A 24,978-nucleotide genomic window follows, 5' to 3' on the forward strand; every position below is an offset into this window, starting at 1 on the left:
TTGTATGGTTCCAACCTGTACCCGGGAAAAAACGTATCTGCTGAATGGTTGGCAGGGGCTGACACCCTGAGTGACATCAGAGTCCTGGGCACTTACAGCTGCATCTTGTAGATTTGTCATGTGATTGCCATGCTCTTCCCATGGCTGGAAAGACGCTATTCTGCGAGTTTTCATGATCTTAGGCCAAAACCACGAAGTCCACACAAATGTTGAAAAATTGATGACTTCTTCAAAGTCACACTCCACCACATACATAACATCAGGTCCCTCTTCAGATGCTTTCTGTTACCCCTCTTGGTTTGAGAGTCCCTATTAGAGGGATCACAGCAAGTTCCAGGGTCAATCTCACTGACCTGGATCTTCCTTTCATTCTCCAGACTTTGGACCTTGAATGCCTGATTTCCACCGGCATGAAGGAGGACCAAGCTCGGGGTCCTAGATGGTATGGATGGTCAGCCCACACAACCTCTTAAGCTCCCCACTCGACACCTTCACCGTCACAGTTGGTACTCAGTTGGTACTTAGGTTGCTGTTCATACCAGTTCTCAAGTAATAAGAATCTGACAGTAGACTGAGAGTGGTGTTCAAAAGAAAAATGTTTACTGCAACATAAAAAAACAAAATCCATGCAAGAAAAGCAAAAATCATCATCATCATCATCATCATCATCAAAAATAAAATAACTCTCAGTATTATAGTCTCTTCATCCATCTCCAAAAGCTTGCATCTATGTCCTTTCCCCAATGGTTGGAAAGGAAGACTAGCGAGTCTAGTGATGGGGTAGGAAGATGAAGGCCAAAACAATTCCTCCCCTAAAAATAGAAAAAAACCCAGTACTTCTGCCAACAAAATCTCTCTCCAGAGCACTGCCAGCCTACTTGACTGGTAAACAGAGATGCAGTCCTAAACCTACGCCTTCCAAGAAGGGGGCTTCCCTTCCAAGGTTGAGCAGGTCAATGGAAAAACACACCCACTCTCTGAAAGGCAAAAACTCTCTTTACTCTTCTCCAAAAAAAATATCCCCTCCTGGCCTGTGAGGGGCACAGGAGATAGGATTTCTCCCTGTTATCTTACTTTGAAGGCTGTAGAGCCTACTGGGATCACCAGCAACAAAAACTCCAGTCCTCTTCAAACCTAAATTACAGCCAAACACACTTTGAAGATGCTCAACCCAGTTTTTAAAGGGGAGCTCAGGCAGTCACTGCACAAGGGCAAGAGAAAATGTTAGGGATGGTCTAAAAAGGCTGACCACCTCCCCAAATGGAGACCTATGAGTAAGGAAATGTAGTGCTCCTTACACTTATGCCAACATCAGACAACTGGGAAGAAATCACAGCAGTCCTAAAAAGCTGCCTGAATGAGATAACAGTCTGGATGACCAACAACTAACTCCTGAAAAACAGGGACAAAACAGAAATCCCATGAGTAAGCAACTCACCACAACCCGACAACCCCCACCCCTGCTCGTCTTAGATAATATCATGCTGTATCTACAATAGAAGGAGAAGAATCTGGGCATCATCCTAGACTCTGCACTGACAATGGAAAGCCAAATAGCAGTGATGAATAAAGCAATCTGTTGTCGCTGAATGGTGAAGCAGTTATCCCCTTTTCTGCTGCCAGGCAAACTCCAAACAGGAAGGCAAATCACAGTACTTGCATACTTGGACTATTGCAATGCCATCTACACAGGGCTCCGCCAAAAAGTATGAACAAATTACAGGTACTCCAGTACACTGCTGCCAGAGCAATCACGGGTAGCAAAAATAGGAACATGTCTCTCCCCTCTTTGTCTAGCTGTTTCACTACATATCAGATGTAAGATCCTATCACTCACATTCAAGGTACTAAAAAAAAAAAACATTGGCCCCGTATATCTAGCCAGAAAGATAAAAGGGCATTGCCAATAAAACCCCCTTTTCTTAAGTCAGCTACAGCAGCTTGCCACCCCACTCCTTAAGGAAATCCGAATGAAGAAAACTCAGAGCCTTCCATGGAGCTGCACCAGATCTGTGGCATGCACTTCCCTCCTATCTGCAAGGAATCAATAACTATTTAGAAATCACGGCCAAATAAAAACATGGCTGTTTTCCCAGGAGACTGTAACCTATCCCACTAATAAGCACTGGCAAATTACAAAGAAACTGGGAAGCAGATCCACTCAGCAGATCTAGGGAAAGACCTTGATAACGCCCTCTATCTTTGACCTAATCTACCTCACGTTTAATGTTATACCATTGAACTTTCAGTTTACTTTGTGGTAATGCACCTCACTGTAATGTAAGCCCTCTTAGTGTACTACCCCCTAACTCAGGGCTTCCCAGACCTGTCCTGGGGACCCCACAGCCAGATGGGGTTAAAGGATATCCACAATGAATATGCATGAGATAAATTTGCATACCATGGAGACTCACTATATACAAATTAATCTCATGTATATTCATTGTGGATATCCTTTAACCCCATCTGGCTGTGGGGTCCCCAGGACAGGTCTGGGAAGCCCTGAGTTAGGGGGTAGTACACCTCGAGGGCTTACATTACAATGAGGTGCATTACCACAAAGTAAACTGAAAGTTCAGGTGGTATAACACTAAACGTGAGGTAGATTAGGTCAAAGATAGAGGGCGTTATCAAGGTCTTTCCCTAGATCTGCTGAGTAGATCTGCTTTCCAGTTTCTTTGTAATTTGCCAGTGCTTATTAGTGGGATAGGTTACAGAGATTGTCAACCCTGCCCTAACTTTTGACCTAATCTGCTGTGCTGTAATCCTCGTTGAACTAGTTGACCAGCTGCAAAAGGTAGAATAGAAGTACTAAATTTAATTAAATTAATGTATGTAGGGTAGCAGTTATCTCATGTTTGCATTTATCTGGCAAAAATCAGATAGAAACCTGTAATTCTTCTATAGTAAGTATGATTTGCTTTTCATGCAAAGAGGCGTTCACGGTGTGCATAGTTGTCAGCCTGTGTAGAGACCGAGGTACTCCTGAGGCACTTGCAGTTAGTTCCTCACATAGCAGATGAGTGAGCACTTGCAAAATGGATGCTGAGAGCTTGGAAGTTTCTCTTCCTTTGAAAGGAAAGGGCATTAGGACCTGACGGAGTATTGTAAAAGATGCCTTAAAGAAATAAAGCAGTGTTTTGTTTTTTGGGGTTTTTTTAAATTTCGGTTTTTTTAAGTTGGTGCAGTCCCACAGACAGATTTGTTTACCGTGACCTGTAGATTGATCATCAAGATTGTTCCAAACCTTATGTTGACTGTGTCTTCCTTCTGCTGTATCCCCTTTCATCTTATTGTTATGTCTTCTTTATTGTGTGTCCCAATCAACTTTTTTTTTTTTCTAATTAATTTATTTTTACTCCTTTTGGAGATAAGATTGGGACAAGCAAGGAATGAGATAGAAGAGTAAAGCCCAAAGAGGGAGCTCTGGAGTCAAGATACAGACGTACTGCTAAGTGCATACACTAAAGTAACAAAAAAAAAAATAAAAATTCACAATCTCTTTCTGCCACATTCTGTAAGATAAGGCATCATGACGTTAGTCTGGAGATCATCTAGTTTCTTAATATTATATGTAACTAGAATATACTCTGAAGACATAAAATTGCTTACAATGCCAGCTGATTCCTATTAAGAGGGATAATCCAGAATTTTGTCTAAAAAATGCAACTTTTTTTTTTTTCATTTTTAACTAGGAAAAATTGACATTGCCAAGTTGAATAAGATTTACAGTCAACGCTTAGAGAGAAGAAAACATCGCTGTCTGTTGGCAGGAGAAGAGGAACTGTGGATCAGATTGCAGTTCATATGGAAGGTAGGGTCCCTGATGGATTAGTAGGCTTTACAGGTATTCCTATACGCGTGAGAGGTGATTAAAGTGTGAAAAGTACAACAGAAAGCGGAAAGCAGCCACCAGCTCTAGGGCAGGAGTTCTTAGCACCAGTCCTGGCAAGCCACAAACTGGTCTGGTTTTCAGGGCAAGCAAGCTTTGCACAGGAGAGGCTTGTTCTCAGCCCTGCCTGAGACCTCTGCTCTAGGGCACCTTCTAAGAAGGGAGCAGGGAGCAGGAACAAAGGTCTCGCAATGTCTCAGTCACATTTAGACAAACTGAAACACGGAAAAAGAGACTCCTGGCACAGAGTCCCTGATAAATGAGTATTAATTGTTGCCTGGCAAGGCCTCTTTTTGATCAGTGAAGGTAAAAGTCCAAAGCAGTTCAGGAGCTAAAAATAAACCAGATCAGTTTATGAACAGTGCAAAACATCTGCTTTGGTTTGCATAAATAAATGACTGGGATTAGGAAGAGTGGGATTAAACGCCTCTTGGGTCTCCCTTTGCTCCCCAGCACTAGCCCGGCAGGCACTGGAGCTGTGCTGCTGCTGCTGACTTCACTGAATTCTCGTGTTTTATATTGCTCTATGGTTCAGGGGTGCTACATTTATTGTCCAAGGTGTGCAACTGGGCCTAGGAAGCTACCATGCCTTTCTTCAGGCCTTTCTTGCTTCTGCCTGGCCTGTTTCTTGAAATCATTGTGCAAAGCCAGTTATGGTGCAGTGCACTGATGTGTATGGCCCATGGCTCTGTTCACTTCAGATTGTTCTGCTTGCTGAGATATTGTACCCTCTGTGGCCTTTCAATAAACAAACTTGGCAAAATCAAATGTGCGCCATCTCTTTGCGCTTCCCGCTTTCCCTGTAGTTCGAAACCATCGTTTTGTGAACAGGGCCTCACCGTGCCAGGCCACAGCAGTGTCACAGGACCCACAGTCATTGTGTAGCACCTCCATTTAATGGTTAATTACAACTTTTCTTGTTTTGTTTTGTTATGTTTTTTTTAACATGGCAATATTTTGGTTTTATCTTTTGCCTTCGGTCTCCTGCGTTGCTCCCTTTCTGTCCTGCACTTTTTGCAGGACAGAAAGGGAGCAATTTTCAGAATGTCCACACTGGGACAAAGTATGCAGCCATGTGTGACCAGCAGGCTGCGTTTCCACTTTCAAAGCAAATACTGCTGCAGTTAAAGAGTAACTGCTGACAACTGGGCGGGGACTTTTTGAATGGAAAATAATGAAGATAGATCTGCACACATTATTTTCCTGCTCCAACCTAACCACGTTCCCGGTCGTGTCACCTCGTCATGTGGCTAGCAAGACACGTGCCTTGCCAGAACACATGAAGGGAGGGAGGCCCATTTTCACAAGTAAAATGTTTTTTGCTCACATAAAAGGCTTTAAGTTGCTTTCATAAGTTTTTGCAGTTTACTTTTTAATATCCTAATTTTAGTCTTTTACAGGTCAGGAAATATAAAAAAAGATATTTTATACAACAAGCCTAGAACCCTCATGCACAAATACTAAATTAAATTAAATACCAAAGATCTTTGAAATAGGCACTACCGGCAAAGATAAACAAGAGCCTTCATTGCCTTATCATTAATCATTGGTCTTAGTCCATACTACGATGTGACATCTTTTTTTTTAAATAAAATTTAAATTTATGCAAGTAAAAGCAGGATACTTAGCTTTCAATGTAAATTCAAGAAACAATCAAGTTGCAATGGCAGCATAGCAAGAGAAGATATTTTGTCCATCTACCACCTTTTTTTAAGCTTTGAAATGCTTCTTGCTGGGAATCTTTTAAACTGTAATAAGTGCAGAATTGTGCCTTTCAGAAGTTATCCTATAATGTAGTTCCTTTACACTGAAAAGTGACAAAACCCGTCACTATTTTTTCATGGTTTTGCAGTGTGTGAGGGAACACAAAGGGGGCAATGTTTGGCACAGTTGCGCTGCTGAATATATCCAGTTTTCTTCGGTGCATATGTTTATTAGGCACGTGCAATCATTGGTCATTCATTTCACATTATGCGCATATCTCTGCTACGCATGTAAGTTGTTGTGCATGTACTATGGTAGGGTACACGCATTCTAGAGATACGTGTGTAATGTGAAACGAATGACTAACGAATGCACATGCCTAATCTTTAAGTGGCTAACTTTAGGACAAGTCAGCGGCACGACCAGAGTTAGCTGCATAAGTAAAGCGGCTAACTCTGAATATTGGAGTTATCCGCTTAACTGATGTGGCTAACTGAGCTTCTCCTCGAAATGCCTCCCACCTACACCCAGAATGCCCCCAAGTTATGGGCCTAAATTCTAGCCAGATAACTAGTTATCTGGCTAGAATTTAGGAGCATAAGTCTTTTAATATGCCGATTTTGACATTTAGATGGATAAACTTTGAGTTAGCCATCTAAATGGCTTTTGAATATGGAACTCAAAGTTTCCACATAGTGGGAGAAAGACAGAAAATCACTGATGCTGTTATCTGTTACTGGGTTTGGATCCTACTTTTATCCAATTTTGCATTCCTTTACAAGACCACCTTGAATTGTGGGGTATAGAGGTGGAGTGCACAAGGCCTGTAAATTGTGTGGGAGAAGAAACATGCTTCTGTTTTTTTGTTTTGTATCCTTTCAAACTAGAGAACTGATTTATCAGAGCATCACTTTTCCTCATTGGCACAGAACTCTTTCTTTTTCATGTTCTTTAGTCTCTGCTCGGTCTTCCAGAAGATTCCTTGGCTGTTCCTGAAGATTCCTTGTTCCTGTCCAGTGGTGGAGATTCCTTAACATCGCTAAGACTTCAGGAAGAAGTGGAGAATCTAGTGGGCAGGACTGTGCCTGGGCTCCTGGAAGTTATTCTGAGCAAGTCCATTGCTGATATTCACAGTTACCTGACAAAAGCAGTGTTCCAGCAGGGGGACCTAATCATCCAGGGCATCGGTCAGAATAAAAAAAGAAAACTGAGTAGCTCTGGCAAAGGAGAAAGCATTGAGCAATATGTGACACTGCATAGACCTGAAGGTCATTCCGTTGCAGCCTTTGTTGCCCTAAGCAGAGGAAATCGGGTTTTTATGAACGCCCCCAAACGTATGGACAGCAGCTCTGAGGAAGGATGTGGACAGAGAACATTTGGGCACCTGCATCCTAGCTCCTGCTTAGTATCATACCCTGATACCACTACTGATAAAGCTGGAAGGACAAAGACCACACAGGGTGTGAAGAGCTCAGATTCCATGCCAGTCACTGGAACGAGGGCCGGCAGCAATGCTCCTGCAGAAGAAAGCCCAATAAGTGTCCGGCAGCTGACCTTGTCCATCAGATGGAAGTCGGACACGGGCAAGTGTGTAGATGCATCGCCTCTAGCAATGGTATCTACTGAAGACGAGTCCTCTGCAGCCATCTACATCGGGTCCCATTCCCACAGGATGCAAGCGCTTGATCTGCACTCAGGCAGTGTGATATGGGAGAGGATCCTCGGCGGTCGCATCGAATCCTCTGCTTGCGTGTCCAGATGTGGCAACTTTATTGTGGTTGGTATGTATACGTTATTTGGATTTTCTTTTTTCCATAAAACCAAAACATTTCTCTGTGCTTGAATGTGAAGGTACATCATCCACTGTTCCTGTTCTTCCATACTTCCGCAGTTGGTTAGGTTGAAAGAGGATCAAAGGCACATCACCTCTAACCACCTTCTGATTTCCGAGCAGCAGTCTCTCTCCATGGTAATCCGGGAGAATTCTGTGCCATAGCACTCTTGCTAACCATTATGGGGGTACTTTTGTAACTGCCTGCATTGGGGTAAAGTCTGCGGGTATTTTTTACCCACAGACTTTATATCAGTTTTCAGAGGAAAATATGTGAGTATTTTGCCTTAATAAAATGATGCCACCAAAACTACCTGTACCCATTTACAGTTGCAAATGCGTGTGCATCGTTTTTTTAAGGGAAAACTACAAATGAAACTTTTGAAAATATAAAAGCAAGTGCATAATTCCAAATCCCACCCATGAGGCACTTCTTCACACTGGGGCGGATTTTAAAAGCCCTGCTCGCGTAAATCCGCCCGGATTTACGCGAGCAGGGCCTTGCATGCCGGTGAGCCTATGTTCCATAGGCCTACCAGCTCGCGCAGAGCCCCGGGACTCGCGTAAGTCCCGGGGTTTTTCGAGGGGGGCGTGTCGGGGGGCGTGTCGGATCGGCGCGGCGTTTTGGGGGCGGGACGCAGCGTTTTGGGGGTGGGCCCGGGGGCATGGTTTCGGCCCGGGGCGGCCCGGGGGTCGTGGCCGCGCCCTCCGGAACCGCCCCCAGGTCGCGTCTCGGCGCGCTAGCAGCCCGCTGGCGCGCGGGGATTTACTTCTCCCTCCGGGAGGCGTAAATCCCCCGACAAAGGTAGGGGGGGTCTAGATAGGGCTGGGGGGTGGGTTAGATAGAGGAAGGGAGGGGAAGGTGAGGGGAGGGCGAAAGCGAGTTCCCTCCGAGGCCGCTCCGAAATCGGAGCGGCCTTGGAGGGAACGGCGGCAGGCTGCGCGGCTCGGTGCGCGCCGGCTACACGAAATCGGCAGCCTTGCGCGTGCCGATCCAGGATTTTAGCGGATACGCGCGTATCTACTAAAATCCAGCGTACTTTTGTTGGCGCCTGATGCGCCAACAAAAGTACGCGAAGGCGCGCTTTTTTAAAATCTACCCCACTATGAGTAAAGGTTCCTGCATACAGATCCACATATAGGGTGGGCAGTTTTACAAAAGCACTCTTTTACCCACAGTAAAGTCCTGCTGGCAATTTCCAAACTGCCCACTGAAATGAAAAGTCTGCGGACAGTTTTTACCTGCCAGCTATGCACCGATTTTCAAAGGGAAAACTTCACCTTTCAAAATTGCCCAAGAATAAAGTACCAGCACAAACCTGCACCTTCTTTTTGTGTAGAGAGCTTTTCCAACGAAAAACATGTGGGTACTTTTGCAAATTCAGACGTATGTGCATATTTCCATGGGTAAAATTACATGCTCAGTGCCTCTGAGCCTGTACCTTTACCCACATACCAGTTGGGGATTTTTCCAGAATCCCATTTCTGTGGCCTAAGCACTGTTTTACCTGCGGAAATGGATTTGAAAACAACCGTCTAAAAATAAAGGGTTAGGATGGGATTGGGGAGACTGGGTAATCGCTGCAGGGTTGGTATCTGTTTGTGCTCTTTGGATGTTGGGAAGGGTTTTTTCTTTTGACTTGCTTACAAAAGTACGTGTTTCTATTTTATTTTTATTCAAAAAGTAAAAATTAAGGCAGTAGTACTAATTAGAATTTTTTTTTTTTTTTTGGCGGCTGGTTAAAATTAAAACAAAATCATTGTGTTCACCTTTCTCACACTGATTTTTAATTCCTAAGGATTTAAAGAGCTCCACCTGCTTTGGTCAGTGGGACACGGCTGTGCTGACTCCTCTGAACCCATGGCAGGCCTCCTATTCATACATGTTTAGTAAGAATCTAGTATAGGAGTACAGAGCCAATAACGGAAGAATAACTTCAAGGACCAAGATTTCTAAAAAAACACGGGTTGTGGCTATCAAAAATAGTGCACTGCTTTTAAATAAAGTGTTCAAACATAAGCAAGAAAATAGGCAAAAAAAGGATTCTAGGAGTAAAACCCACCAACAAAACAGAAGAACCAAAAAATCAGGCTGGCAGGCACTTTTAAGATTCTTATTGATATTTCTGCTTTGAATAAAATACATCAGCTCACTTTTGGGAGAAGTTTGAAGAGCTCCTAGATGAGCAGTGAATCCGTGGATCTGATCACCTGCTTATAATTTAGTTATGGATCAAGGGAGATGCAGTTAAATCATGAAGGCAATTCCATCTTTGAGAGAGAAAATTGATTGTTGATAGTGTTCTGTTTTGCTTGAAGTCAATTAAACTTTAATTCTTGAGTAAAACAGTTAAATCAGAACATATTTCTGCCAAAAGAGTTATTTAATATATTACTGTTAAAGTTATTTCGTTAAGCAAGTTATAAGTACCTAATTAATTAGTTAACCTGTTAAACTGTACTATGTCTTAATAAGGCTTGCTTCTAGACATCATGTTATATATAAACCGATGTGGTATGCCAAATCGAATGTCGGTATAGAAAAACAAATAAATAAATAAATAAAAGGAGTAAAAATAATCAGATACCCCTGAGTCATATGCCAGAGCTGAGGTGTCTTATTCCATCACTTTTGAGATAAGAAGTGTAGTGCCTCACAATTGGTTAAAGCAGAGGTGACCAAGATTCCTTCTTGAAATATAAACCCAAAGAGTGAAAAATAGCAAATACCACAAAGAAAAATTCCTCTCTCTATTTTGCTGGATCACTGCAATCATCAATAAATAGACTTGTAAGCATATATTTGGCTACACAAAAGGACACTGGTTTATTCTTTTGTTAACTAAACACTGAGTCAGTATCAGGCATGGGATTGGAGACCCACTGTTATCTCTCATAGAAAAGATATTAATCTTAGTACTGAAGTTTTTACTTGCATTACCAAAAAATGAATTACATATATAGCATATGACCTATGTTGATAATCTTGGATACATAAGGTAGATATCAGTCATGATCCAGTAATGACAGTCGCTGTCCTTGATGTTTTGACAGGCATATCTATATATTGATGATTACAGTGATCTTTTCTACAACTCCAAATGTCAAGGAAACCCCTTGATATGTGGTTTGTGTGCGGTCGCTATTAATGGACCAACCACTCTGTGGCTGGCCTGTTTTAATAGCTCCCGTGTTTCATTCTTTAATTTCCTTATTCAACAATTTTTCTTTTCAATTTTTCAATTTTTATTCAGTTGTCTGTGCTTTTATTTTCCCGGTGTGTGGTCTCACCCACCAATAACTTGTCATTATCCTTTATTGAGTACTTATCTTGTTTGCAAGATGCTGATTGCTACCGCTGCTTATGGGTTCAGCTCCGCCTGCCCGACAATGGCCATGTTTCGGCAACACTCTGCCTGCATCAGGGACCACGGGAAAAACTCTATTGTGTCTGAAATACGGGTCCACCATTGGAAAAGCACATCATTTCTTTTAAAACATATAAAATATAAAAGTTAAATTCAGTCTTAAATAGAAAACCTATACCCCACTTCTCAAGTTTATAGTACTTACTGTTCTCACGTATGAAATCTTTAAAGTGAGTGGCGCCTTCATTTCCTGATCCGGTGTCTCTCTCTACTCTGTTGTTTTCATAGCCCTTTACAACCACTCCCTGAACCAATCATAATTGTCCCCTCTGAGTCAAGGGTGCTAGCAGTGATCTAGCAAAATACAGAGTGAAATTTTTCTTTTGTGCAAGATTCCTTCTGTACATACAGTACTAGCTCTCACCCCACTCATATACTGATTATTACCTGTGATCAAATAGATACAGGAAACTATTAGCCCTTACCAGAGATTTAGAAGTGCTTGAGTCTGGACAAGAAGATCCCCTTATCTAAAGCTGCTGAAATTGTCCAGATGTTCTAATAAGGCCTCCTTGGTGTGATGGCAAAGGGTTACACTGATGCTGTTCCTACTTTATAGCAAAGGAAGATTTCTACAAATAAATCTTATTGCCATTTCATCCTGCTATACCAGTCCAAGCAGGTAGGGTTGTGTCTCTCTGGAAGCAGAGCACACTGATTTTTTTCAGTGAAATTACGCCAGTTTTCTTTGCCTCCAGAAGATGGTAGGACAAACTGATAATGCAACAGGATTTCTTGGAAAGTTGTTTTGGGCCAGGCTGCTAGTGCACCGGTCTGTGCAAGCCCAGTAACAAGGGTTCCCAGTCCCAGAGGGGACTTGGTAGAGCCTGGGGGAGGTGCAGGGCTTTCTATTTCTTTATTTAAAAAAAAAAAAAAAAAAAAATAGAACATTCTTCAGGATATTTTCTTTTATGCTTTTCGGCAGCCTGCAAGAATCCTCCTGATTTTCCCCTCTTATTTCCTTCTACCCTTTCCCATCCTCCTCCTCCTGCCTTCCTTGTGCTCAATGCCTAAGTGTTAAAAAAAAAAAAAAAAAAAAAGGGGGGTGGGGGGGAGGAAGGGACTGATAAGGCAACAACAGGTTTCTGCTTAGGCAGTTTCCCCAAGGAGTTTCAAGGTCTCCCCCTGACTGAGAGCAGCTTTCTCCTTTGAATGCAGGCCAAGGCTGTTGTGAGAAGAGGCCTCTGAGGCTGTGGTTTTGGCAGGAGTGTCAACCATTTTGAGCCAAGCTCCCATGGCAGTTTCCGACTCTTAGCACCTGTGAGGAGCCTCTATAATGGAGGATGATGCCCCTTCCGCCTTAGTCCCAGCACATTGCTCTTTTTTTTTCTCTAATCTGGGTCAGAATAGCGGGGCTACAGAATTCTCACCAAGTTTTTCAAGTTTTTGCACCAGGTAAAGGCCTATCTATTTATTTAAAAATGTCTTTTATACTACTTTAACAATCAAAGCAGTTCACAATAAAACATTAATAAAGTTTTAAAACAATAGACAGACAGACAGACTAAAATGAAAAATACCTTTTTTAAACAATTTTTTGTCAACTACTAGTCTCAGTGATTCTGACATTTTATTCCATACCATTGATATTACCCTTTCCCTTACTTCTCCCAGATGCATCTGTTGAATAGAAGAAACAAATAGCAAACCTTTACTGAACAGAGGATCTAGGTGGTGTATAAAGGTGCAGTCTGGTACTTAACCATAATGTATCACTGTCATAAACTGTGCAATGAAATAAAGTGAGTACTTTGAACAATATCCTATGTTGTATTGGTAACCAATGTAATTTGCTGGTGTTATACGGTTATGTTTACGTGTCCCGGATAAAATTCTTGCCGTGGAATTCTGTAATAATTGAAGAGGTCTGTTGGTATTATTTGGAACTTTAAGAAATAGAGAATTATAAAAGTCTAGATTTGCAAAAATCAAAGTTTGGAGTACTAACCTGAAATCATCAGTCTTTTCAGCATTCTTAATTTATAGTAACCAGATCTAACAAAATTTTGTACCTGATGTTTCATCGAGAGTCTGCTGTCTAGAGCAGTGGTTCTCAACCAGTGTGTCGCCAAGCACCGGCAGGTGTGCTGTGGCTCCCGGTGTCCCACTGCCCCGCTTGTGCTTCCCTTCTCCCTAGCGGCGGGGCCGAAGAGCGGAGAGACGCTGCGCGCCACTGCTGGAGGCCAGGCCAGCAGGGCCAAAGGGGTAGATTTTCAAACCGCGCGATTTGGCGTACTTTTGCTGGCGCATCAGGCGCCAGCAAAAGTACGCGGGATTTTAGTAGATACGCGCGTAGCCGCTAAAATCCTGGATCGGCGCGCGCAAGGCTATCGATTCTGTATAGCCGGCGCGCGCCGAGCCGCGCAGCCTACCCCCGTTCCCTCCGAGGCCGCTCCGAAATCGGAGCGGCCTCGGAGGGAACTTTCTTTTGCCCTCCCCTCACATTCCCCTCCCTTCCCCTACCTAACCCACCCGCCCGGCCCTGTCTAAAACCCCCCTCCCTTACCTTTGTCGGGGGATTTACGCCTCTCGGAGGGAGACTTAAATCCCCGCGCGCCAGCGGGCCGCTTGTGCGCCGGGACGCGACCTGGGGGTGGGTACGGAGGGCGCGGCCACGCCCCGGGCCCGCCCCCCAAACGCTGCCGACACGCCCCCAAAACGCCGCGCCGACCGGGCCCGCCCCCGACACGCCCCCCTCAGAAAACCCCGGGACTTATGCGAGTCCCGGGGCTCTGCGCGCACCGGTAGGCCTATGTAAAATAGGCGCACCGGCGCGCAGGGCCCTGCTCGCCTAAATCCGCCCGGATTTAGGCGAGCAGGGCTCTTAAAATCCGCCCCATAGAGTGGAGAGACATGTGCGCCGCCACCGGCGGGGCCGAAGAATGAAGAGACGTTGCGAGCTGCTGCCGGCGGGGCCGAAGAGCGGAGAGAACCTGCGCACCGCAGGAGGAGGCTGGAGAGACGTTGCACGCTGCTGGAGGTCAGGCCAGAGGCGGCTGAGAAGCGGAGGCCAGGCATATTGGGCCAAACAATGAGAAGAGGCTCCATGTCAGCTTGTGTGTGTGTGGTAGAATGGGTGCCTGGGTGCATGAGTGAGAGCTTGTGTGTGTGTGTGTGTGTGTGTGGTAGAAAGGGTGCATGAGTGAGAACTTGTGTGTGTGTGTGTGTGTGTGGTAGAATGGGTGCCTGGGTGCACGAGTGAGAGCTTGTATGTGGTAGAATGCGTGCATGAATGAGAGCTTGTGTGTGGTAGAATGGGTGCCTGGGTGCATGAGTGAGAGCTTGTGTGTGTGTGTGGTAGAATGGGTGCCTGGGTGCATGAGTGAGAGCTTGTGTGTGTGGTAGAATGGGTGCCCGGGTGCATGAGTGAGAGCTTGTGTGTGTGTGTGTGTGTGTGTGTGTGTGTGTGGTAGAATGGGTACTTAGGTGCATGAGTAACAGCTTTGTGTGTGTGGTAGAATGGGTACCTAGGTGCATGAGTAACAGCTTTGTGTGTGTGGTAGAATGGGTGCATGAGTGGCAGCTTTGTGTGTGTGTGTGTGGTAGAATGGGTGTCTGGGTGCGTGAGTGGCAGCTTTGTGTGTGTGGTAGAATGGGTGCCTGGGTGCATGAGTGAGAGTTTGTGTGTGTGTGTGTGTGTGTGTGTGGTACAATGGGTGCATGAGTGGCAGTGTGTGTGTGTGTGTGTGTGTGGTAGAATGGGTACCTAGGTGCATGAGTAACAGCTTTGTGTGTGTGGTAGAATGGGTGCATGAGTGGCAGCTTTGTGTGTGTGTGTGTGGTAGAATGGGTGTCTGGGTGCGTGAGTGGCAGCTTTGTGTGTGTGGTAGAATGGGTGTGTGAGTTGGGAGCTTTGGTATGTGTGTGTGTGTGTGTGGTAGAATGGGTGCCTGGGTGCATGAGTGAGAGTTTGTGTGTGTGTGTGTGTGGTACAATGGGTGCATGAGTAGCAGTGTGTGTGTGTGTGTGTGGTTGACAGAGTATGTGTGAGCTTGTACGTAAGTGTCAGAGCATGTGTGTGATTGAGAGAGACTGGTCAGGTAGGTGACTGGTGTGTGTGTGTGTGTGAGACAGAGAATGGTTACAGAGGTGACTGGTGTCTGTGAGAGAGACAGAGACTTGTCAGGGAGGTGACTGGTGTGTGTGTGTTGTGTGAGTGAGTGAGAGAGACAGAGACTGGTCAGGGAGATGACTGGTGTGTGTGTGTGTGAGAGAGAGAGACAGAGACTGGTCAGGGAGGTGACTGGTGTGTGTGAGAGAGAGAGACAGAGACTGGTCAGAGAGGTGACTGGTGTGTGTGTGTGTGTGTGTGTGTGTGTGTGTGAGAGAGAAAGACAGAGACTGGTCTGTGTGAGACATAGACTGGTTGTGGGCCCTAAGGAAGAGGACTGTGAGGACAGAGCTTCAGCAGCCACTGCTGTTTCTGGTGAGTGCTATTGGCCTGGAAGGGAAAGGAGTAGGAGAGTTGCTGGAGAGGGTAAGTAAAGGCAGCTAAGTTTATTTTTCTTGATTGACTGCCCTTTTAATTATTGGGTATTATGTGATGTGTCTGCTGTTTTGAAATATTTTATTGATATTTGGACAATTTTTAATAATTTTTATGAGTTTTTAATTGTTGGATGTTATTCTGTTCATCAGCTGTTTTGTAACATTTATTAGTATAGTTTTACAATTATTTCTATGTGGATATCTATCTATAGCAGCTTGGCTTGCTCTGTTTTCTTAATAGGAGGTGTATTAGTGTTTAGGGCCTGGTTAAATATTTGTAGTGGTAAATTACTGCCTTTTCATAAGGAGAGGGGTATTGTGCTTGCCAGTAAAGAGAGTTTGTTTTGCTTTTACTGAGATGTTATCAGAACCAGAATATCATTTTTTGTAAGATGAGCTGTAAGGGTAATGCCTTAGTTCAGCTCTGCACCCATTTTTGGGGGTCAAGGGGGTTCCTGAGGATGCAGAATGTATATTTACATTTTTCCCTGTGACGGTCACATGTCATGCATGTGAGAACCATCTGTCAGGTGTGTCCCGGCTGAAAAAAGGTTGAGAACCACTGGTCTAGAGAGACACCCAAATCACTCACCATTGTCTGTCTGGATTACTATCTCCTGTTCTCAAAATTAATATGGAAGACCTACCCGCTTTTTATTTGCCTCAAGATAAGCATTATTTCATTTTTTTTAATATTAAAGGCTAGTCTATTCTGGCGTAGCCATCTCGAGATGGCTGACATATATATCTCTAGTTCCTGTAAAGCTACAGCGATTGAAGACCTGATTGAATATCATCTGCTTAAATCCAAAACTTTAGCCCTAAACCATCAAGAAGTTTACAGAGAGTGGCTAAATAGATATTAAACAAAGTTGCAGAGAGACTGGATCCCTGGGGGACCTTGGTTTTAATGTCTACCTACATTGAGCAAGTAGACCCTATTCTAATGGCAAATTTTATTTTACTAAGAAAAGACTGAAGTCAACTAAAAACTATGTTTTGGATTCCAAACTCAGTCAGACAGGTCAACAGGATATTATGGTCACTGGTATCGAAGGCAGCAGAAATGTCTAACAATACCAATAGATATCTTTGGCCATATTCAAAACCTCAAAAAATACTATCTGTCCAAGATAAGAGTGTTTTGGTGCTTCTGTTTTTCCTGAAGCTATACTGTCTAGGATGCAGTAAGAAATTATCCTCCAAATAATCACATAACTTTTTCAATAATTTTAGTGAGGCAGGATAAATTGGAAATGGGTTGATAATTCAAAGGATCTGTAGGATTTAACTGAGGGTTTTTGAGAAAGAGATATTTCTCAAATAAAATTCATAATTCGATGTAGGAGCCCTTTTTTCTACAGTGAAACACCTCATGGATAGTTCACCACATGAGGCAAATGCTCAGAATTCCTATTTGTCACAGACAGGACATGACACTTTTGCATCTTATTTTATTGAAAAAGTAGATAATATCTGCAGGAGCTTCTCCCTTGATTCCTAGTTCCTTATTAATCCCCAGCTCGATAGTTGAGTCTACCTGGGATACCTTTTCTGAAGTGTCTTCCTTGGAGGTACAGGCTATCTTTAAAAATGTAATTACTTCCTACTGCTTTCTAAATTCAAAGTCATTCATGAAGACTCAGTTGCTAAAATAGTCTGTCTATCCATGAAGGAAGATGAGATACCAGACTCCTTAAAAATGGCCATAGTAACACTTGTTTTAGCTAGATTTAAATTTTGGGTAAAAATAGTTAACTGCTGATGATACTCAGTACCAAGGGAGATTTAGCTTTACACTATTTATGTTCAGTATGTCTTAAATGTGTTCTTTCTAACACCAGTTCTTTAGAGAACCAGAGACTTTTCTTCTTTGCATTTCTTCTTTCATCAACTGGAAAAGTGGGATATGGAAACAGTTCATTGGCTAAATCTAGTGTAATGGAATTACACTTTCGATGGAAGAGGAAAGGAATCCAAAATTAAGACTCTCCAATCTATCGGGAAGCTCCTCTTTTAATTTATCTATATCTATTGGTATCTTCCTCAGTGTAGATAAATGGGGAGGTTCCTTTTCAAGAGGCACTGCATCTATCTGTTTTAGAAGTGTCTGTGTAAAAATATTTTTATTGACAAACACTAGATCCAGAGAGTGAGCTGCCCTGTGTAGGATCAACTGTTCCCATCCTAACACATAAGAACATAAGAAATTGCCATGCTGGGTCAGACCAAGGGTCCATCAAGCCCAGCATCCTGTTTCCAACAGAGGCCAAACCAGGCCACAAGCACCTGGCAATTACCCAAACACTAAGAAGATCCCATGCTACTGATGCAATTAATAGCAGTGGCTATTCCCTAAGTAAACTTGATTAATAGCCGATAATGGACTTCTCCTCCAAGAACCTATCCAAACCTTTTTTGAATCCAGCTACACTAACTGCACTAGACACATCCTCTGGCAACAAATTCCAGAGCTTAATTGTGCATTGAGTGAAAAAGAATTTTCTCCGATTAGTCTTAAATGTGTTCCTTGCTAACTTCATGGAATGCCCACTAGTCCTTCTATTATTTGAAAATGTAAATAACCGATTCACATCTACTCGTTCAAGAACTCTCATGATCTTAAAGACCTCTATCATATCCCCCCCCCTCAGCCGTCTCTTCTCCAAGCTGAACAGCCCTAACCTCTCCAGCCTTTCCTCATAGGGGAGCTGTTCCATCCCCTTTATCTTTTTGGTTGCCCTTCTCTGTACCTTCTCCATCACAACTATATCTTTTTTTGAGATGCGGCGACCAGAATTGTACACAGTATTCAAGGTGCGGTCTCACCATGGAGCGATATAGAGGCATTATGACATTTTCCGTTTTATTAACAGTTCCCTTCCTAATAATTCCTAACATTCTGTATGCTTTTTTGACTGCTGCAGCACACTGAGCCGATGATTTTAAAGTATTATCCACTATGATGCCTAGATCTTTTTCCTGGGTAGTAGTTCCTAATATGAAACATAACATCGTGTAACTACAGCAAGGGTTATTTTTCCCTATATGCAACACCTTGCACTTATCCACATTAAATTTCACCTGCCATTTGGATGCCCAATCTTCCAGTCTTACAAGGTCCTCCTGTAATGTATCACAATCCGCTTGTGATTTAACTACTCTGAATAATTTTTTATCATCCGCAAATTTGATAACCTCACTCGTCGTATTCCTTTCCAGATCATTTATATATATACAAGCCGTTAAGCCCGTTAAAACGGGCTACATCCCTCTGTCTCTCACCTCCCCCTCATTCTCTCTCCCCTCCACCCCCTACCTCCCTCCCTCTCACCCACTCCTCCCACTCCTCCCTCTCCTCCCACTCAGTCCCTCCCTCCCACTCAGTCTCACTCCCTCCCTCCCCCCTCTCTCCCTCCCTCTCACCCTCCCTCAGTCCCACTCCCTCCCTCATTCTCTCTCCCCTCCCCCCCCCTACCTCCCTCCCTCTCACCCACTCCTCCCACTCCTCCCACTCAGTCCCTCCCTCCCACTCAGTCTCACTCCCTCCCTCCCCCCTCTCTCCCTCCCTCTCACTCTCCCTCAGTCCCACTCCCTCCCTCCCTCAGTCCCACTCCCTCCTTCTCAGTCCCACTCACTCTCCCTCAGTCCCACTCCCTCAGTCCCACTCCTTCCCTCAGTCCCACTCCCTCCCCCCTCTCCCTCTATCTCCCTCCCCCTCACTCAGTCCCCCCTCTCCTTCCGTCCACTCCCTCCCTCCCACTCACTCCCACTCCCTCTCTCCCTCTCACTCAGTCCCACTCCCTCTCTCTCCTCCCCTCTCACTCAGTCCCTCATTCTCTCTGTCAGTCCCTCCCTCTCTCTCTCCTCCCTCGCTGCCACCGCCGTTAAGCCGTTAAAAAAGGGCTACATCCCTCTGTCTCTCACCTCCCCCTCATTCTCTCTCCCCCCCTCCACCCCCTACCTCCCACCCACTCCTCCCTCTCCTCTCACTCAGTCCCTCCCTCCCACTCAGTCTCACTCCTCCCCCCTCTCTCCCTCCCTCTCCCTCTCCTCAGTCCCACTCCCTCCCCCTCTCCCTCAGTCCCACTCCCTCCCTCCCACTCTCCCTCAGTCCCACTCCCTCTCACTCTGTCCCACTCCCTCCCTCCCTCTCACTCTGTCCCACTCACTCTGTCCCACTCCTTCCCTCTGTCCCACTCCCTCCCTCTCTCTCCCTCAGTCCCACTCTCCCTCAGTCCCACTCCCTCTCTATCTCCCTCCCCCCTCACTCAGTCCCCCCCTCTCCTCCGTCCCCACTCCCTCCCTCCCTCTCTCCCTCTCACTCAGTCCCACTCCCTCTCTCTCCTCCCCTCTCTGTCAGTCCCTCCTTCTCTCTCTCCTCCCTCGCTGCCGCCGCTGCCAGCCACCGCCACCCAACGCCGCCGCCGCTGGACGCCGCCATGCCGCTGCCACCCGCCGCCGCCGCTACCACCGGACGCCGCCACCACCCAACGCCGCCGCCGCTACCACCGGACGCCGCCGCCGCCACCCAATGCCGCCGCTGCCTCCCGCCGCCGCCGCTACCACCGGACGCCGCCACCACCCAACGCCGCCGCCGCTGGATGCCGCCATGCCGCTGCCACCCGCCGCCGCTACCACCGGACGCCGCCACCCAACGCCGCGGCCGCTGCCACTGGACGCCGCCATTGTTTTTTCTTTTTTTCTGACGCTGGCTCAGACCGACGTGCTCGCCCGCACATGCGCGGTAGAGCTGGTCTCTACTGCGCATTTGCGGCACGTCGGTCAAGCTTCGTTTATTAGTATAGATTGAAAAACGCATTGGTGGCTTCCAGTAACATGCCACAGAACTGTGAACAGAGAACCATATCAAAGTTCAAATTGAAGTCTCCCAGTACAATTGTGCGATTGTGCTCAATGTCTAAATCTGTGAGGAGCTCAATTAGTGGGGACATGTTATGGGCTAAGAACCTGGGAGGACAGTATACTAAACAAAAATTAAAAATTTTTAACGTTAAAACTAAAACTTCAAAAGAGGGGAAATGTTGATTTCTACCAAAGAGAATGGCAAGGATTTTTTATAAATAGATAGTAATCCTCCCCCCCTTTTTTTTTTAATTTAAGTTGAGAAATCACTAAGTAATTATCTGACACTAACTGATTCAAGATTACCTGATCCGAATCAGACAGCCATGATTCTGTAATGCATAGATAGGGAGGGTTATCATTGCAAAAATATCTGAAATGATAGGAATCTTGTTCCTTACTGATTGAGCATTGCTTGATAATAAAGAGATCATTATTCAGGTTGTGGAAATAGCAGTCGGCATTGGTAGAATGGGTTTCAAAACTGATCCATTCCTATCCTTATAATGTCTGCATCCTATCAGTCCAAGTTGACCATGGCATCTTCTCACCAAGACAACCAGGATAAATGAATTCAAGTCGCAAAAGGCACCAAAAAAAGGATCAGAACTGGAGCAAGTCATGATGAAACAAGTGTGACCTTAGACAACAGCACAATAATAACTAAATACATAAATCATAAAATCTAATTCTGGGCGCACAAAGGGGCCTTCTCCTTGTGTGTGCTCCTTGTGCACGCACCGCCCAGCACATAGCGCCTGTGGTGTTGCTGCTCCTCTTTTCTTCCAGTGCCCTGATGACATCAGTGGACGGGTCGTGGAGACCGACCGGGGGAGATGGTGCCTAACAGATGTCTCGAAACAGAGGCAGCTAAGGCAGACTGAAGCTTGTAGCAGGTCAGATGATGTTGCTCTTCAAAAACCTATAGTGTTGCTGCTCCCCTTTTCTCCCAGTGCCCTAATGACGTCAATGGGAGGGTCCTGGAGACGGACCAGGGATGAAAAACCTGCTTTTGCCTTAGATGATCGTGTTGCCATGCTCCTTTTGTGGCCTCAGTGCCATGTTGACGTCAATGCCCCTCCCAGATCTGGATGTAGATCAGCTGGAGCTCTGAGTAACAGGCTAATTTCATGATCTGTGTTTTTATGGAGGAAGGGGAAGTTATTTCTGATAAGGGGGATGACTTGGTCTTTCAGCTATTTTTTTAAACAAGGGATTGTGGCCTTGATTATTCAGGTTGTCTCCTATCTCAGGATAGCAGACGTTTTGGCTCAGGAAGAAGCCTCAGTTCAGGATGAGCCTGTGTGAGATCCTATTATTAAGAGTGCATAAGTCCACAAAGGCCTTTCCTTTGCACTCTGAGGTAGAGGAGATGGTGTTGACAGAGAGGGAGGCTCCTGAGTCATGCCTGAAAGGTGGAAAAAGCCTTATGAAGCTGTATCCTCTTCCTCCACAGTTGATTAAGCATTTGTTTCAAATGCCATGAGTAGAAGCTTTATTCACAGCTGTTACTAGATGCACCGCTATGCCAGTGACAGGTAGCACTTCTTTTAAGTACCCTCAGGATAGGAAGATTGAAAATCCCTTGAAGCAGTTGTGGCTTTGGCGTTATGTCAAGTATGTGTCAATTTTGATGTCAGTTGTGTTTGATTTGGAAACTCAACTTTTATTATGTATGTTATTGTGTAAACAGCTGCAATTTACTTGGAACAGGTGGTATAGAAACATTTTAAAACAAATTCTTCCACGGCTCTGGCAGATCAAATCTCGATTAGTGAATTTGTGGTCAGAGCACGCTTGCACTGGATTCAGCAGCTTCTAGAGAATGGAGTCAGCTGCTGAGTTTATGATCTTCTTTGGGTTTCCTCTCAGCAACCTTAGCTATTACAGCTAGTGGCTTCTTTGGCTTTGTGTTGTGTTTGAGGCATTGTGGACCCTTGGTCGCAAAGGAGATGACTCCGCCCATGGGGAGGAGCCCCGTGGGGAACCACTGCGATAGGCTGACACAGTTAGCAGACACAGAATGGACAGAGTCTTTATTGAACTGCTGTAATTAGATGGCAATGCAGCAAATAAGGCACTGATCCACGAGGTGCCAATACGCTCAACTGGGCAGATTTTCTAACCTGCCGCATGCATGTTATAAAATCCAGGGTCGGCGCGCACAAGGGGGTGCACACTTGTGCACCTTGCGCACGCGAACCCTAGGGGAGCCCCGATGGCTTTCCCCGTTTCCTCCGAGGCCGCTCCGAAATCGGAGCGGCATCGGAGGGAACTTTCCTTCCGCTCCCCCCCACCTTCCCCTCCCTTCACCTATCTAACCCACCCCCCAGCCCTATCTAAATCCCTCCCACCTTGTTTTCAATAGTTATGCCTGCCAGCCGGCTGCTGGTGCACCATCCCCGGCACAGCCACTGTGCTGGAGGCCTCAGTCACATCCTCAGACCGGCGCCCCACCCACAACCCCGCCCACTTCCCGCTCCTTTTTCAAAGCCCCGGGACATACGCGCGTCCCGGGGCTTGTGTGCGTCACCGAGCCTATGCAAAATAGGCTCGGCGCGCGCAGGAGCAGGTTTTTGGGGTTACGCGCGTAACCCTTTGAAAATAAACCCCCAACAGGCTCAGAAGTATAGTCTCACCCAGATGTTCTCGATAGGCAGGAGCCCGCAGTGGGTGGGTGGAGTTGGAGCACCAGTTCGTAGAGGTACTCATAGAGCGAAGGCGTCTTCCTGATGGTAGAATGGTGGGACAGAAGGTCCGTGGTGCAGGATATGAAGTAGATAGGCCCTCGAGGAGCGAGTACCCAGTGGTCCAATATCCTGGAATGAAATGAGAAAGACCCCAGAGGAGCAGTTGTCTAAGTTAGTGAGGACCCCGAAGGGAAGTTGGAAGTGAGAGACCCCCGAGGAGCGGGTGTCTAGAGCTTCTGCTGGAGCGAGGCCCTTAGCAAAGGAAGCGTCTAAGCTGGCAGCTTAAAGCAGGCAGAGTAGCGAAGCGAAGTCTTTGCTAACTCAAATTGGTAGCGGAAGCAGAAGCTAGTTACACCCAGAGTTACTGACATCATGCGGTAGGGTCGCCCCCAAGGTTCCCTCCATGACGTGTATTTCAGCGTCAGAGGAGGTCACGGGAATGAGCATGGCGGATGGGGATGCCCATGCTGGTCTGAGATTGCCGAGGCCCGCAGCACTCGACACCGGAGACAGCCATCTTGCCCAAAGAGAGGAAAAGGGGAGAGAAAGAGGTAAGGCAGAGAAGTCGCAGCCGTCTGCAACCGATGGACTCAACACTTTGCAACTGGTCTGTGGATTCTTTGTCGAGGTCTCACCTTGGGAAGCTTCCTTTTAAAGGGAGACTTTTGTTTGGAGAGGATCTGGAGCAGCTCATTAAGAATCTGGGAGATCAGAAGCCTCAGAGGCTTTCTGAAGATAAGCCATACTCCTCTTATCGGTCCACTAGAGGTCAAGGACAGTTTTGTGACTCTAGGCGGTATAGGCTGGATGAGTAGTCGGTCTATTCCTTCCAAGTTTCTTAGGCTTCGAGGAGCAAGGGTCAGTCCTTTTGTGGTTTCTGATCGCCCAAGCCTGACTCCAGTGCCTCCTCAGGAGGCAGTCGGATTTCCCAGTGAATCCTGGTGGGTCCATTCTCTGGTCCTGCCTATGGTCAGTCACGTTTAACTCTTTTACCAGGAGTGGACCCATATCATGACAGATCAGTAGGTGTTAGAGCTAATCCATCTTAACTGTTCCCCGGAACATTGTTCTCCTATTTCTGACACATTTCTGATCTTTTCCTGTTCTTCACCCATCAAAAGGAGGGCTGTGTTCAAGACTCTGATGCATCTTTAACTGCTAAAAGCAGTGCTGCCAGTTCAGAAAAGGGGGCAGAGTCGGTATTCCATCTATTTCATAGACCCCAAGAAAGATGGTTCATTGAAGTCTATTCTGGAATTCATAGGGATGAATACCAACTTTGGGTCTCATTTTTGGATGGAAATATTTTGCTTGGTGCTTCACAGTTTGCCAAGGTGAGTTTCTTTCTTCCATGGATCTTTCAGAGGCTTACTTCCAAATCCCTATTTCTCAGGGAGACCAAAAGTACCTCTTTTTGTATTCTTCTGGAGCATATTCAGTTCAGGGCACTTACATTTGGTTTAGCAGTGGGTATTCACCAAAGCAATGGTGGTGTCAGCATCACTAAGGTGAGAGGGGTCAAGGTTTATCCCTAACTGGACGACTGACTTATCAGGGCCAATTATCAAGATGGTATTCAAGCATCCTGCAGAGTGGTCCAAGTCTTAGAAAGCTTGGACTGGTGGTCAATTTTGCAAAAAAGCAATCTGGTTCCCTCTCAATCATGGGAGTATCTAGGGACTCACTTTGATACAAGGCAGGCTGAGTCATCTTTACGATGGAAAGAGTGAAGAAGCTAATTCTCCAAACTCGCAGTTTTATTGCTCTTCCAGGGCCAAGAACTTGGGACTACCTTCAGCTCTAGGGTTTCATGGCAGCTGCCCTAGATCTGGTTCTCTGGGCCAGGGCACAGGATTATAAGCTCTATCTGTCCATTCCAACTATAGCAAGTCAGGGTCTCAAATGGTGTCAGAATCTGTTGCAGGTTGTTAGTCTATTGAAGCCATCAAAGGCTAGAAACCATGGCCATTCAACTAGCTCTGATGTATTTTTTGCCATTGATTGGAAGGAAAGTGGTATGGGTTCTTCCCAATAATGTGACAGCAGTGGCATATGTGAAAATTCATGGTGACACCAGGA

General features: G+C 45.6%; 1 protein-coding gene across 4 annotated transcripts in view; it reads left to right on the forward strand.

Annotated features, from left to right (window-relative positions):
* Positions 1-24,978, forward strand: part of AASDH (aminoadipate-semialdehyde dehydrogenase) — a 139,415-nt gene that overhangs the window by 73,080 nt on the left and 41,357 nt on the right. For all 4 annotated transcript variants that reach the window (XM_029587262.1, XM_029587279.1, XM_029587270.1 and 1 more), the window contains 2 exons: positions 3,696-3,814; positions 6,552-7,377. In XM_029587262.1, the coding sequence (XP_029443122.1) occupies positions 3,696-3,814; positions 6,552-7,377 (945 nt within the window). The remainder of the gene's footprint in view (positions 1-3,695; positions 3,815-6,551; positions 7,378-24,978) is intronic.

The sequence above is a fragment of the Rhinatrema bivittatum genome, chromosome 1, assembly GCF_901001135.1.
Source record: "Rhinatrema bivittatum chromosome 1, aRhiBiv1.1, whole genome shotgun sequence".
In the NCBI taxonomy this organism is placed as follows: domain Eukaryota; kingdom Metazoa; phylum Chordata; class Amphibia; order Gymnophiona; family Rhinatrematidae; genus Rhinatrema; species Rhinatrema bivittatum.